Raw genomic sequence first — 15054 nt, forward strand, 5'->3', positions numbered from 1 at the left:
TGTTGGTAGTGGTTTTGGGGCTTTGAAATCTTCCTCTATTCCTAGGGAATTGCCCCCCTCTATACTGGCCCCGAAAGCCTCCCCTGTACTGTCCCTGGTAGGTGGACGGTGCGGACTGTGAGGTACTGGCTTGTGTGGCCTGACCCCGAAACCCTCCTCTAAAAGGTGTTTTGCGGAAGGTGGTATAAGATCCTCTGCTCTGCGGGGAGTAGAGTGCGCCCATGGCCTTGGCAGTGTCAGTGTCCTTTTTGAGCTTTTCTATGGCTGTGTCGACCTCCGGACCGAACAGAAGTTTTTCGTTCACTGGCATGTTAAGTACTGCCTGCTGAATTTCTGGCTTGAATCCAGACGTTCTGAGCCATGCGTGCCTACGGATGGTAACCGACGTATTAATGGTCCTTGCGGCTGTGTCTGCTGCATCCATAGAGGAGCGTATTTGATTGTTGGAAATGTTTTGACCCTCCTCAACAACCTGTTTTGCTCTTTTTTGTAGATCTTTTGGGAGATGTTCAATGAGATGCTGCATCTCATCCCAGTGGGCTCTGTCGTATCGCGCTAGCAGCGCTTGTGAGTTTGCGATGCGCCACTGGTTTGCTGCTTGGACAGCGACCCTCTTCCCGGCTGCATCGAACTTTCTGCTTTCTTTATCTGGGGGAGGTGCATCCCCAGAAGTGTGTGAATTTGCCCGTTTTCTGGCAGTCCCTACCACCACAGAATCTGGTGGCAGCTGAGGTGATGAATACAGGGTCCGTAGGAGGCGCCTTATACTTTTTGTCCACTCTAGGCGTTACTGCCCTACTTTTAACTGGCTCCTTGAAGATCTCCTTTGCATGGCGTAGCATGCCTGGGAGCATAGGCAGGCTTTGGTAGGAGCTGTGGGTGGAGGAGAGGGTGTTAAATAAAAAGTCATCCTCTACTTGTTCAGAGTGTAGTTCCACATTATGGAACTGTGCTGCTCTAGCCACCACTTGTGAATAGGCTGTGCTGTCCTCAGGTGGTGATGGCCTAGTTGGGTATGTGTCTGGGCTGTTATCAGACACTGGTGCATCGTACAAGTCCCACGCGTCTTGATCTTGGTCATCGTGGCTCATGGCGGTGTGAGCTGGCGAATGTGACGGGGTGTAAGTTGGCAAAGCCGGAGTTACAGGTGGAGGCGAGGGAGGAGGTGTTACCTTCTTTGCTGTTTGTTGCTGAGGAGCCTCTAGTGCTATAAACTGAAGTGTTCTCTTTCTTTTGACAGGTGGAAGGGTACTGATCTTCCCTGTCCCCTGCTGAATAAAGATACGCTTTTGCGTGTGATCCACTTCAGTGGATTGCAGTTCCTGTTCGAATCTGTGTTTTTTCATTTGTGAAGACATAGAATGTTCTTCAGTATAGGAGCCTGAAACTGGGTCTGTTGGTGCTTTTTTCGGCTCCGTAAACCCTGTTGTTTGTCTTTTCGGCTCCGAGGTAACCTTCCTCTTCTTTTGTGCCGAAAAATCTTGGCCTCTATGGTCTTCGGCGCCAGTGTCTCGGCGTCGATCCGTGTCGACACCGAACTCTCGGTGTCGATGCTTCTCTTTAGCACTCTCTCGGTCCCGAGGAGGCTGCGTGCCGGTGTCTCGACCGGAGTCGGACGATCTCGACACTGAATGGGCCTTTTTCGGTGCCGATTGTTGGTCACCGGGAATTTGGGTTGAGCCATGGCCGGTTGGCAGTGGCGTCCCCTGGGCCTTTTTGCCTTTTTTAAGTTCTGATCTCGACGTCTTACTCACAGTTTTTGTATTGTCGAGTTCGTCGGAGTCTGAATCCTGGATGGAAAAGGATTCCTCCTGTTCCTCTTCTGTCTCGAACTGTCGATGCTCCTTTGGCGTGGACGCCATCTGCAGTCTTCTCGCTTGACGGTCGCGCAGAGTTTTTCGGGACCGGAACGCCCGACAGGCCTCACAGGATTCTTCGCTGTGCTCGGGTGACAGGCACAGGTTACAGACCGAGTGTTGGTCCGTATAAGGATATTTGTTGTGGCATTCAGGGCAGAATCGAAACGGGGTCCGTTCCATCGGCGTTGTTCTCCACGCGGTCGGGCCGACTAGGCCCCAACGGTGTGCCGAAATCTACCCCGAAGGGCACCGAAGCGCTTCGATGTTCAATGCGTCGTCGTATGTGTTTATCTCGAACCGGATCGCAACGATACTGTCGAAAATCTTCCGTTTTCAGCTATCTTTCCGTTCCGAAACTCGGAGCGACAGGAACACGTCCGAACCCGATGGCGGAAAGAAAACAATCGAAGATGGAGTCGACGCCCATGCGCAATGAGCACAGAAGGAGGAGTCACTCGGTCCCGTGACTCGAAAACACTTCTTCGAAGAAAAACAACTTGTAACACTCCGACCCAACACCAGATGGCGAGCTAATGCAGAACATGTGTATCTACAGCGACAGATGCCATCGAACCTTAAATGTCCACGCCCAACACTAGCTGACAGGAGTATGCAGAAGATACATAAATATTTAGAGACACATGCAAAGAACATACCTATGTATTGGTCCTACATGAAGCATTTCAGTACAAATACTTACTGAGGGCTTGGTTCCGGCTCGCTCTGCTGGTTGGCGCTGAAGGTCTGCATAGCCTGTACCTCCTCCTCCTCTTCATCCTCACTGGAGGCTTCCTCTGCAGCATGGTTGGAGCGTGGCGGCGGTGCAGTTGCGGTACCATCTGCCTTTTGAATTGATGGTTTCTGGCAGATATATTTAGGGTCTCTGCCAAGATTGCAGATCTCTTCAAGCAACTACGTGAAAACAGAAAATGAGTATTAATGAAGTGATGAGAAGAACTGACAGTGTGCAGTCAAATAAGCACAAATTTACTCTCAGAAACTGTAACCTCATACCTTGCGCCAATTGGCCTCATCTCCTCAATCTAGTAGTAATGTCATCTCTCAACATTTCCTACAGAATCTTAAGAGTTTAAGTATACCAAGGACACAGGATTGTATACTGGATTAGTTGGGAAAGTGAAGAATGCCACACCAAGAGCACAGCTAGGTAATTCTTAAGGGTAGGAGTTAACCTGCATTATTCAGAAGCTGGAACACAAAAGGTTCCTAAACCATAGGAGTTCCCTTCCATCACTCTCAAACCTCAAGTTCGAAAGATACTAAAAGCTCCCTACCAGATTACCTTGATGATTGCAGTGGTAGCATCAGTTTTCAATGTAGGTTGATGTCTCATGAGTTCATCCACAGCACTTCCCAGGTTAGATGCTGTATCACCTGCACAACAAATTAATGATTAAAGAAATAAAAGAGCAAAAGTTCAGAAAGAGCAGGATATTACTTAATCCAGGTACACTAACATCTGCTAACACAAGCCTTGAGGGATCGAAAATGCTATCTAGAATTAATTTCCTGAAATATAAGCCAATTAAATATTTTAAAACACAAACCTCAACCTATCAAGAGGCTTACCCAGGGGATCAGAACTTCTCCGCCTCCTCATGGCCGGCAAGTAGTCAGGTGACAGAAGCACCTTAAAGAGGCGCTCAAAGGGCTGACACTGTACAAACGATTGTAGACCACGAGCATTGAGGCATAAGGCACTAAATACATTCGGCAAAGACCCCAAAACTTCCCGTGTAGCAGGAACCTGAAAAGTGAAAGAAACAAGTTCCATGTGAAATTAATGGAGCAAGCCAACTGTTAAACTATTCCTACTAGTAATGCACATCTTCTACGCTTGAGAGAACAAGTCACAGCAACTGCTTTTAAAATGTAAATCTTTAGCACACACGTTTCTCTAGGTCAGGAACATATACCAGGAAAAGCATCAAGAAAGACCTTATCAACTCACGTCTTTAATCAAGAGGGCATGAAGCATCACATCTGTCAGACCATTGTCTTGCAGCGAGGACAGCAGGGACGGCTCTTGGAAGACGAAAACAGTTACTACTTCCGTTGCTACAGACAAAGATGTTGGGAAGGACCAAGAAAAAAATCGAAGGTTGGTAAATGATTCAGCCATCCTCTTCTGAACACCCCCTGACAACCCCCACCCAAACACCTACTGCTAATCCCCTTTCCCCATCTACAAAGGACAGGTGAACTCAATGCATTCAGCAAACTCACCAAGCAGAAATAGTGAAGGCCCATAATACTCCGCATTACTGATAATGTGCTTTAGGGAGGTTGGCAAGGAACCATCCATCACTGCAAGGAAAGGAGAAACACTTAGGCACCAGGAACTACAGTTCTATGAAACTGTTGTACACAAACTAAGCTTTTATCACCATACATATTTCTGTGTGGATCAAATGTGTTGGAATAAGGATGTGTTTGGATACTCAAGCTGAAAAGCAAGCTTCCCTTTCCTTTGTTGATCTTCTGGAAAGTCAATGGAAACTTGTTGCACTTTTTTCTCATCTCAGTAAACATGACAGTCACAAATGTCCACTAAGGGCCTGAATTAATATGGACTATGGCTTAATGAATGGCTCCTAGGTCGAAGGGACATGCAAAGCACATCACTCTTACAATGGTTGGATACTGTCCCATTGATATCAAACATGCCTAGGTTTGGAGTTACCATTATGTAAGTGACCTGTAGCCAGTACAATGGCTTCCTCGCACTTACGAAGTCCAGGGTTTTGGAACTGGAGTTCGTAGGGGCACCTCTGCTCATGCAGGGGTAGCCACACACACAGGGACCTGCACCCTCCCCTTAGGGCTGGAAGGGCCTACCATAGGGGTGACTTTCATTGACCTGGTGTAGTGACCTGTGGTGAAAGGGTGCATGCACCCTGCAGTGGCAGGCCTGCAGATACATTTTGCATGGACTCCCATGGGTGGCATAATGTATGCTGCAGGCCATGGGAGACCCCTGGTGTCCCATGCCCTGGGTACTTAAGTACCACATACTAGGAACTTAAAAGGGGACATAGTATGCCAATTGAGTGCACAAAGGTCCAAGGTAACCATATTTGGAGGGGAGAGAGCACAATCGCATAAGTCCTGGTAGGCAGGATCCCAGTGAAAACAGTATAAGCACACTGATAGCAGGGACAAGGTGAGGGTAACCATGCCAAAAAGAGGGACCCCTAACCAAGCACAGGCACACTGCCATTGCAGATTGTATATGTTGGAGGAGGAAAAGTTAAAGTCGACATGCCATGCCCACAAGCCACTGCCTGTGGCGTAGGTAAGTCACCCCTCTAGTGGGCCTTACAATCCTAAAGCAAGGTGCACTATACCACAGGTGAGGGCATAGCTGCACGAGTTAAAAGGAGGATGACATCGCCTCAGATGAGGAAGAGGTTAGGGATCAGGAGGATGACTCCAAGGATAGTACTCCAAGGATCTTGGTCTCCCACGGGGGAGCCTAGTCCCTCTGGCAGCACCGAGGCAGCCTCAGTGAAGAGGACCGCCTTGTAGCAAGGCTGACCAGAAGCTTAGCTTTGGAGAGACCACTTCTGGCTATACAAAGGGAGAGATCAGAGATGGGCTTAGCACCCATTAATAGAGGCAGGAACTTAGTAATCAGGGACAGAGAGCACTCTGACACCCATAAAATCCCCAAAGGGATTGTCCCAAGTATAAGGAAGGTGAGGACATCAACAAGTGGTTCACCGCCTTTGAGAGGGCTTCTGGAACCAGAAGATTGGAAAAGTTTCACTGGAGAGCTCTCCTTTAGGAACTGTTTACTGCTAAGTGTAGGGATATGCTCCTCACTCACTGGTGCAGAAGCTGAATCCTATGAAAGCTACCCTGATTGAGGGCTTTGGATTCTCCACTGAGTATAAAATTAGGTTTTGGGGTGGGGGGCTCACAAACCCTCAAGCCAGTCCTGGGTTGATTTTTTAGACTACTCAGTCTAAATACTGGATGGTTGGGTAACTGGAAAAGAAGTGCATGGCTATGATGGGCTTCATGAATTGTTTAAGAAAGAACATATTTTAAATAACTGCTTCAATGACAATTTGCATCAATACCTGGTAGACCTAGGTCCAATTTCTGCCCAAGAGTTAAGAGAGAAGGCAGACACTAGGTTGACCACGACTTCCACTGGGTTTGGCCAAAAGAAAGGGGTTACAAAACCTCCCCAGGAGAATGTGTGGCACTCCTAAAAAGTGGGAACCAGGGTAAAACCTGGGATGCCACTAAGGCATGGTGCCACAACTGTAGACAGATAGGTCACCACAGTAACAGTTGTCCCAAAAACAACCCCACTACCAAACCCCCACAGGTAGCCAGTGTAGCCATTGGGGATGACGCCTCAGATGAGGTCCTCACAGCCTCTAGCTGGACGTGGGCCCCACAGGTGAGTTGGAGATTCCAAAGAGGAGTAGACAGTTCCACCACCTGCCTGTGAATGGAATCCCAGCCACTGCCCTTAGATACCTGTGCCAGGCACACAATTCAGCATGATAGACTGGTGCTCTCAAACCAGTACATCCCAGGTGAGACTGCCAGGGTAAGGGTTAGCACAGGGAAGGTCACTAATAGGCCTGTAGCTTTAACGCCCCTAGAAGTGGGTGGGACCCTCAGCTGGAAAAGGATGTTAGTCTGTATAGACCTCCCCCTTGATTGTCTCCTTGGAAATTACCACTCAAATGTCAATCAGAGCCCTGAAGAGGAGCTCGCCCAGTGCCAGCCCTCTTCTAAGGATTCTGAAGATGGTGCCTGTAAGGAAATGACTCCTTGGCATGGTTACCCCCTGACTTTTTGCCTTTGCTGATGCTAAGTTTTGATTTGAAAGTGTGCTGAGGCCTGGTAACCAGGCCCCAGCACCAGTGTTCTTTCCCTAACCTGTACTTTTGTTTCCATAATTGGCACACCCTGGCATCCAGGTAAGTCCCTTGTAACTGGTACTCCTGGTACCAAGGGCCCTGATGCCAGGGAAGGTCTCTAAGGACTGCAGCATGTCTTATGCCACCCTGGGGACCCCTCACTCAGCACAGACACTGCTTGCCAGCTTGTGTGTGCTAGTGGGGATAAAACAACAAAGTCGACATGGCACTCCCCTCAGGATGCCATGCCAACATCACACTGCCTGTGCAGTATAGATAAGTCACCCCTTTAGCAGGCCTTACAGCCCTAAGGCAGGGTGCACTATACCATAGGTGAGGGCATAAGTGCATGCGCACTATGCCCCTACAGTGTCTGAGCAAAACCTTAGACATTGTAAGTGCAGGGTAGCCCCAAGAGTATATGGTCTGTGAGTCTGTCATACACGAACTCCACAGCACCATAATGGCTACACTGAAAACTGTGAAGTTTGGTATCAAACTTCTCAGCACAATAAATGTACACTGATGCCAGTGTACATTTTATTGTAACATTCACCCCAGAGGGCACCTTAGAGGTGCCCCCTGAAACCTTAACCGACTATCCGTGTAGGCTGACTAGTTTTAGCAGCCTGCCACACACCAGACATGTTGCTGGCCACATGGGGAGAGTGCCTTTGTCAGTCTGTGGCTAGTAACAAAGCCTGTACTGGGTGGAGGTGCTTCACACCTCCCTCTGCAGGAACTGTAACACCTGGCGGTGAGCCTCAAAGGCTCACCCCCTTTGTTACAGCACCCGAGGGCACTCCAGCTAGTGGAGTTGCACGCCCCCACCGGCCACGGCCCCACTTTTGGCGGCAAGGCCGGAGGAGAGAATGAGAAAAACAAGGAGTCGTCACTGGCCAGTCAGGACAGCCCCTAAGGTGTCCTGAGCTGAGGTGACTGACTTAGAAATCCTCCATCTTGATTTTGGAGGATTCCCCCAATAGGATTAGGGATGTGCCCCCCTCCCCTCAGGGAGGAGGCACAAAGAGGGTGTAACCACCCTCAGGGATAGTAGCCATTGGCTACTAACCCCCCAGACCTAAACACACCCCTAAATTCTGTATTTAGGGGCTCCCCTGAACCTATGAACTCAGATTCCTGCAACCTAAGAAGAAAAGGACTGCTAAGCTGAAAAACCCTGCAGAGAAGACGGAGACACCAACTGCTTTGGCCCCAGCTCTACCAGCCTGTCTCCCCATTTCTAAAGACACTGCTCCAGCGACGCTTTCCACAGGGACCAGCGACCTCTGAATCCTCAGAGGACTGCCCTGCATCTAGAAGGACCAAGAACTCCAGAGGACAGCGGCTCTGTTCACCAAAGACTGCAACTTTGCAACAAAGAAGCAACTTTGAAACAACACGCGTTTCCCGCCGGAAGCGTGAGACTTGGCACTCTGCAACCGACGACGCCGGCTTGACTTGTGGAGAACACTCACTTCAGGGAGGACTCCCCGGCGACTACGAGACCGTGAGTAGCCAGAGTTGACCCCCCCTGAGCCCCCACAGCAACGCCTGCAGAGGGAATCCCAAGGCTCCCCCCTGACCGCGACTGCCTGCTTCAAAGACCCGACGCCTAGTAAAGAGACTGCACCCGCAGCCCCCAGGACCTAAAAGATCCGACCTCCAGTGCAGGAGCGACCCCCAGGTGGCCCTCTCCCTTGCCCAGGTGGTGGCTACCCTGAGGAGCCCACCCCCCTTGCCTGCATCGCTGAAGAGACCCCTCGGTCTCCCATTGATTTCTATTACAAACCCGACGCTTGTTTGCACACTGCACCCGGCCGCCCCCACGCTGCACAAAGGGTGTACTTTCTGTGCTAACTTGTGTCTCTTGATCCACAAGAAGTCCTGACCAATCAGGCATCCGTTAAGCATGAGTTAGTGGCTCCTCAGCTAACAGAAAAGAGTGGAAGGAGAGTTTTTACTACAAGATGTAGCAATCCCCCACTCAACCACAGCAGACAGGCACTCTAAACCCAAAAGGCTGTATCTTGACCCCTTCCCCTGTTGGTTTAGAACTAAAGGTGTGGTTCTGAGAACGGACAGCAGTCAGTGGCCTCTGCTGGGTGTCAGCCATTAAGGCTGCACTGTCCTTGGCATGCTTGTCTGACTCTTCCTCAGCTCTGTGTTTGCACCCTCCACCCAGCTGTCCCTGTGCCGCTGAGGGTATTTGGTGTAGCCCCTCCCTACAGCAAGAGAGGTTTAGTATTATCTACTTTAGCCTTTGTTAAACCTCTGGGGAACCACTGGGCTCTCTAAACACCATACCTCACTTTGGTACAGTATATATAGAGCCCGATTCCTACAGTCTTTCCTCTGCCTTTAAAAGTATTGCCCCTGTAGAAGCCTCTGTAGTAACCCCCTGGTTGAGATTTGTGCCCAAGGACGCTGGTAGAACGTGGCTGTATCTGTTAGGGTTTAACTGCCCCACACTGGGGCAAAAGGAGCCCCTTTGGGATGTTCGTAACATTGCCCTGAATTTGGATGCTTTATTGTCCTTTATTTTTCAACTAGCGTGTCCACTTGAGGGCCAAACAAGTGTTCCCCCAATAAAAATTACGTGCCAGTATGTTCTGTTGCACTTCCAGTTTGAAACCTGATGCCCTGAGCCAGCCATGGCCTCTAAGGAGCACGCTAGAGTTAATGCCCCTTGCTTCTGTGTCAGCTGCATCTAGTGTGCAGTATATAGAAGTGTTGCAATTAATTTGCCCTTGGAGGCTATTTCGTATGCCCTCTCTGTGCACATTTGAGAGATGTTGGAGGAGCCCCTCCATCTCACCCCAATGGGCTCTATCCTAGCAGAAGAGGAGATCAAAGGAGTTGGCAATTCTCCAGTGATTGACAAACTGGGCAGCCACCCTTTTCCCTGCTGCGTCAATCTTATTACCCTCCTTATCTGGTGGTGGAGCCTCACCAGATGTTTGTGAGTTTGCCATCTGTCACTGTCACAACCACCAGTGAATCAGGTAGCAGGTGGCCTTTAATGTATGTGGGATAAGATGAGGGATTGTCCTGTACTTTTGTAACGACCCATGAATGGATAGCAATATATCGCGCACACAGAAAAACACAAACAGTTATGGACCTTGTATAAAAACTCCTGTAGTTTTGTTGTATTGCCTCACAGGATTGTCGTTTCTGCACAGCATAGCCTTGAGATAGAGACAGACTTCTAAGTAATTCAGTAAGTCCTAGGAGGTTGTCCTTCACATGAATATAAAGCTGCTGTTTGTGCAAAGGGGGAGAGAGCTTTAACACTTCCTATACAGCAGTGACACTCCCATTCAATGTAATCTGGATACTTTGAACCTCAGAGTGATTTTCTTCAGTTGTGAAGCTGTGCTACACATTATCATAGAACACTGCATATTGTCCAGCTAGACCTTTCTGACACCTGAACTCACTCGAGACGAAGCCTCACAAGAGACCATGATTGATACTTATCCCTGTCCACCATATTCACTGCTGGAAAAATGGGTTCCACAATATAAAAGGTGAAATTGACTGGTTAGGAACTGATCCGTTGGAACAGGAATCCACTAGAAAACTAGTGATAAATCAATATTTAATGTGTACTTCTGCCAATTATATAATTGCTTATTCTTGAACTAAGGTGAAGAAATGTTACTGTTTGCTTCCATGTAGATAAAGTCCTTACCGTGGCGGATGCCGTCAGAGAAGGCAGGGTCCTGGATGGCCTTCTTTAGGAAATTTAGCATAGACTTCAGAAGAGCTGCTCGCTGTGGAATGCACTGGACTCCTGATGGCATATTAAGCAGAAACAAGTTAGTAATGTGCCTACAGGATCAACTACTCGAAGATATCTAAAACACCTAATGACCACCTTCAGGATATAGCTGACATTACCCGATCTGGGTGCAACAATGCTGCTGCTGCTCTGAAGACGTGGTTCAGGATCAGGGCGTTGTTCAGCTGAGGTTGAAGGACCAGGACTGCTTTCCATAACTACATCTGAAACTAAAAATAAAACAAAGAAACAGATCAAGAGAAGAATTCTCATAGCATAGTAGCTATGTTTGGAGGACATCTGCTGCACGGAAGCTGGACAGTAAAATCTCTAACACGAGTGCTGTGGGCCTTCTTTGATTCCCTACTTTAGTTTTTTATTTTATACGTTTTTTTAGGTTGACATTTTCAGCAACGTCATTTTACATGTTTATGCTTGTACGATATTACGCTGCACAGATTGCTTGTTTTCAGTAGGTCTCACCACAGTCTGAATGCCTAGTGCTTGGGGTGACCGTCTGGAGCCAGCTCCTGGAGTACTCGGATACTGCACCAGAGCCGCGCCTCCAGCAGTGTGCGGTTCTTCATACAAACTCTGCTTCCCTACAGGGGTCAGAGGGGCACTCCTGCCGGGACTGTCCCAGAGCAGGTCCTGTGATCAATATACAGCTGTGCTGGCGGTTCACCTTGCATGGAAAGATTACTAACTGCATCTTAGAAGAACTCCCTGGCGCAACTAACCAGGTATGGGAGGGCTCAGGCTATCCGAGATCTGGCAGAGGGTAAACGAGCTATGCTATTAGAGTGTAGTCAGTGATAGATAGGAAGATACAGAAATAAGATTGCCATTGTTGGATTATTTCTTCTGTCCACCATATTAGTAATGCTGGTTACAATGCTATGTTTTATCTGCCTAATAATCTGAGCTCACTCTTTACGCAAGAATATGAATATTTCAATGAATGTTTGCAAACCTTCATTCGTACCAAGGACATCAACAAGAATACAAAAGACCATAAGAGAGTCTACTATTTTGGACATCACTGACAAGAATATAGAAGATCACGACTCTTGTGATGGACTTTGGTCATATTTATGCCCTGAAAAAGTCAAAACCACGAAGCCTGATAAGTGTTGGCTCGATGAGGTTAAAGAAATTCAAACAATCATGGAACAAAGAAATATAGGACTTTAAAGAGAACCTATCATTTTGACATCTATTACTTATCATAATTCAATAACATTTAGCTACAAAAGCTGGAAAATGAAGATGCAATAATGGAGAACAATGCTGCTTTGATGGATTCAAGGTTAGCACGCAAGAAGCAGCGGGTCCAGGTGCAGGATTAGTCACTCTCAGATTTTAGAGCAGAGAACTGACACAAAAACGTACCTTCTGCATCTGTCTCCATCTCCTCCCCTTCCTGAGCAGTACTGGGCCTCTGTATCTTTGGCTTAATCACAAAAGGACACTCACTTCTGCACAGGTCCACTTCATGCTAGAGAAAGAGCAAAGTTAGTGAAGCAGCACCGGCATCTAACCTCCAACCCCATTAGATCCGACTTGACTGTCTCGACCCATCAATGTACACAGCGCAGATGCGAAACAGCAGTTTAATGCTGTTATCACAATTCTCATATAATCTAGCACTGGAGTAAATGTGATGCTGTATGGGCATTTACTATATTTATCAGCTGGTGTCTGGGTAACCACACTGTCCAGCAGCAGATCTCATAGAAAGTAGCCAGGTGTACGTCGCGCAAAGGTCGCCTGTGAATCACTTCACTGGCTCAGACATCTCCCATCAAAAGGTAGCAGTGAATTAGGTCTGGATGGGAACCAGTTGTCAGCAGGGCCTAGGAAACCAGCGTTCAGCTGCCGGGAGCCACAGACATAGGCAGGAGCAGGTATTTGCCAAGAATACCTTCAAGACCCAGATTAGAGAACTACTGAAATGAAAAGATGGGGTAACTCCAGGTATGGGAAAGGAGAAAACAACCATGATAAGGAAGAATAAGTGTGTAAACACTGCTGAATGGATGTTATGACAGTACAGTATGACTCAGAAAAAGTGAGCGACAGACCAGAACTAGTAAAATAAAATGTATAAAGCGGACATGATATTGGTCTGGGGTGGATTGGATTGAGTGGGTCGGATTGGTGTGGAGTAAAATGGTTTGGTGGGAATTGCAGTGGGGTGGTTTAGGGCGTGCTGCACGATGTGTTAAAGCATTATTTCAGAAATGACACATAAGGAACAATGTTGCTTTGACTAAAGCGCCCATGAGCAAAAACAAAAACGAACATGAGTGCAAAGTGAAAAGAGACTTGGCAATTTAAAAGAAACTACAGAGAATAAATATTTGCAATTCTGGTTCTCCTGCTAGGCACGTCTTTGCCAGTCGCACACCTGTTTTCAGGGCACTAAAAGTTAAACAGAACAAAATAGTACCTTTATCTGGTCAGGAGCAACGGGCAGGCACTGATTAAGCTGAATCAATCAGTGCTTGGGCCCTGCTTCACAGAGAGGAACGGAAATGATGGTAGGGTAGCTTGACAAATTAAGAGGTTGTAAAGAGGAGTGCCAGGCAAGCCAACAGATGGTAAGCCACGGACAGGCTCCGAGCCCTTTTATGTATATAACAGTGTCTCGCAAGTAAACCATATGCGATAGCGCAGACTCGAGTCTAATAACAAAGATAAACTTAAGCACTGCTCATAAAGACTTGTACAGAAAGATGAACTATAAAACCATATGAGCACTAATCTTTGCTACACACTATGTGCGCTGCTAAAAATGCAATAGTAAATTGTGTATGTATGTTGCATTTATAGAGTACTAAAATCTTTTTGCAAAGTTGACCTGTACCTCCACATCAGCTGAACTGCTCCTGCAGAACACCTTTCAGTCTGAACTTTAGTAGCTGGTCACCTGTGCACCCTGGCAGACTTCACCCACTGCTATCAAGTGTTAGCTCTTCCTCCCACTACAGGATCTCAAACCGAGGTTGGAAATAACATCACTGCTCAAGCAAGAGGACAGATGCCTACCTCTAATCTGGCAATGAAGATAGTCAGCCCACTATGAGACTGGAAGGCTGCCATATCCAGGTTTGTGATGAGGTCCACCACACGTACAGCACGGGTCACAAACGTGATCTGGTCCTGCTCATCCCCCAGGAACTTAATCACCTTAAATAATGAATAAATAAAAAGAATCTGATGTAGTACAAACCAGGGAACGAAGGGATGCCAGTCTGGCAGCAACAAAAAGTATCTGCCAACAACTACCCACACAAAATGCCTACCTTCAAAAGGGCCTCCATCATACCACAAGAAACCAAAGCCTCCCCTCCAGCATCATAGCTAGCCAAATGATATAGAAATGAGAAGAGCGCTGTAGCAAACTGGTGTGGGTAAGGCTCCATTGAGGGATCTACAATGACAAAGATTATCATGAGACATCCATGAACAAAAAGTCTGAATGGGGTAATGACACAAGCTAACAAGCAAAAAGAAAACGTCAAGCCTTACCAATCATGGCTTGAATGCAGTTTCGAACCAACACAGGCAAGAAGCCGTGGTAAGAGGCTGTCCCAGTGCAATCAATAATACTGCTAAGCTTTGGTGTCCTCTCCAAGTGGACAATGGAAGTCAACGTCCTTAAGGAGGCAGCTTTGATGTCCTAGCAAAAGGAAAACATTTTTCATAGGAAACATTTCTTAAAACCTCTAGGAACATGCAGACCACAGTTTCCAGCTGCAAATAATACCAGAGCAGCAACCAAGACTGTAGGAAGCAGCAACATTTTCTACACAAAATATCAGTGGGGGTTCTACAGGATGTAAATTTAAAAAAGAAAAAAAAAGTTAACTAAAGCCAGTTTTAAATGGTACTGAATGCACATGAAAGGAGTCACTTACCATCAGCTGCTTGTCTGTGATCTGAAGGACATCCACAAGCTCCTCGATCAAACCATTGTACAAGATACTGTTGGCCGATTCCTGCAGTGCATTGGAGTACACTAAAAAGGAAGCCCAGACCGATCAAGATCTAAATAGGAAAAACAACCCTACTTCCACACCATCTCCAATGTCTAAACTTTGCAGAGCTCAGAAGAATGGAACGCACGCCTTCATTGCTTACTGGAAAGAATATCTACACAACTCCACCTGTAATCATCCTATTTAGGTCCTGGAAAATCTTAATGTTCTACTGAAATTTAAATGTGCATAGAATGCATATCTGTTTTCTGCACACTAAGTAGGAGATCAGATCCATGACACCTGTATTCACAGCAGCTCTTGGAATGGAGCCATTGGGAACTTGCTGATGCAACACACTCCGATTAGACCTCCATGCAACCCAGCACTGCTTGGTGTGACTGCTGCACAGAAACAGCATGCCTTACAGTCCTCTCAGGTCTAACTACACTGTTACTCTGGAAGGCTCAGGACAGACGTAAGCTACCATTGTCAACATACGTTCCAAGATTTATGCTCAA

At 47.3% G+C, this 15054-nt stretch overlaps 1 protein-coding gene across 10 annotated transcripts in view; it reads right to left on the reverse strand.

Annotated features, from left to right (window-relative positions):
- The window catches only part of HUWE1 (HECT, UBA and WWE domain containing E3 ubiquitin protein ligase 1), a 1403674-nt gene that overhangs the window by 1162215 nt on the left and 226405 nt on the right, over positions 1 to 15054 (reverse strand). For all 10 annotated transcript variants that reach the window (XM_069209338.1, XM_069209335.1, XM_069209339.1 and 7 more), the window contains 12 exons: positions 14474 to 14574; positions 14085 to 14235; positions 13859 to 13986; positions 13602 to 13742; positions 11943 to 12048; positions 10670 to 10780; positions 10461 to 10562; positions 4107 to 4187; positions 3832 to 3938; positions 3450 to 3627; positions 3163 to 3254; positions 2560 to 2771 (listed from right to left, as the gene is read on the reverse strand). In XM_069209338.1, coding sequence (XP_069065439.1) covers positions 2560 to 2771; positions 3163 to 3254; positions 3450 to 3627; positions 3832 to 3938; positions 4107 to 4187; positions 10461 to 10562; positions 10670 to 10780; positions 11943 to 12048; positions 13602 to 13742; positions 13859 to 13986; positions 14085 to 14235; positions 14474 to 14574 — 1510 coding nt within the window. The remainder of the gene's footprint in view (positions 1 to 2559; positions 2772 to 3162; positions 3255 to 3449; positions 3628 to 3831; positions 3939 to 4106; positions 4188 to 10460; positions 10563 to 10669; positions 10781 to 11942; positions 12049 to 13601; positions 13743 to 13858; positions 13987 to 14084; positions 14236 to 14473; positions 14575 to 15054) is intronic.

This window comes from Pleurodeles waltl, chromosome 10 (assembly GCF_031143425.1).
Source record: "Pleurodeles waltl isolate 20211129_DDA chromosome 10, aPleWal1.hap1.20221129, whole genome shotgun sequence".
Lineage (NCBI taxonomy): Eukaryota > Metazoa > Chordata > Amphibia > Caudata > Salamandridae > Pleurodeles > Pleurodeles waltl.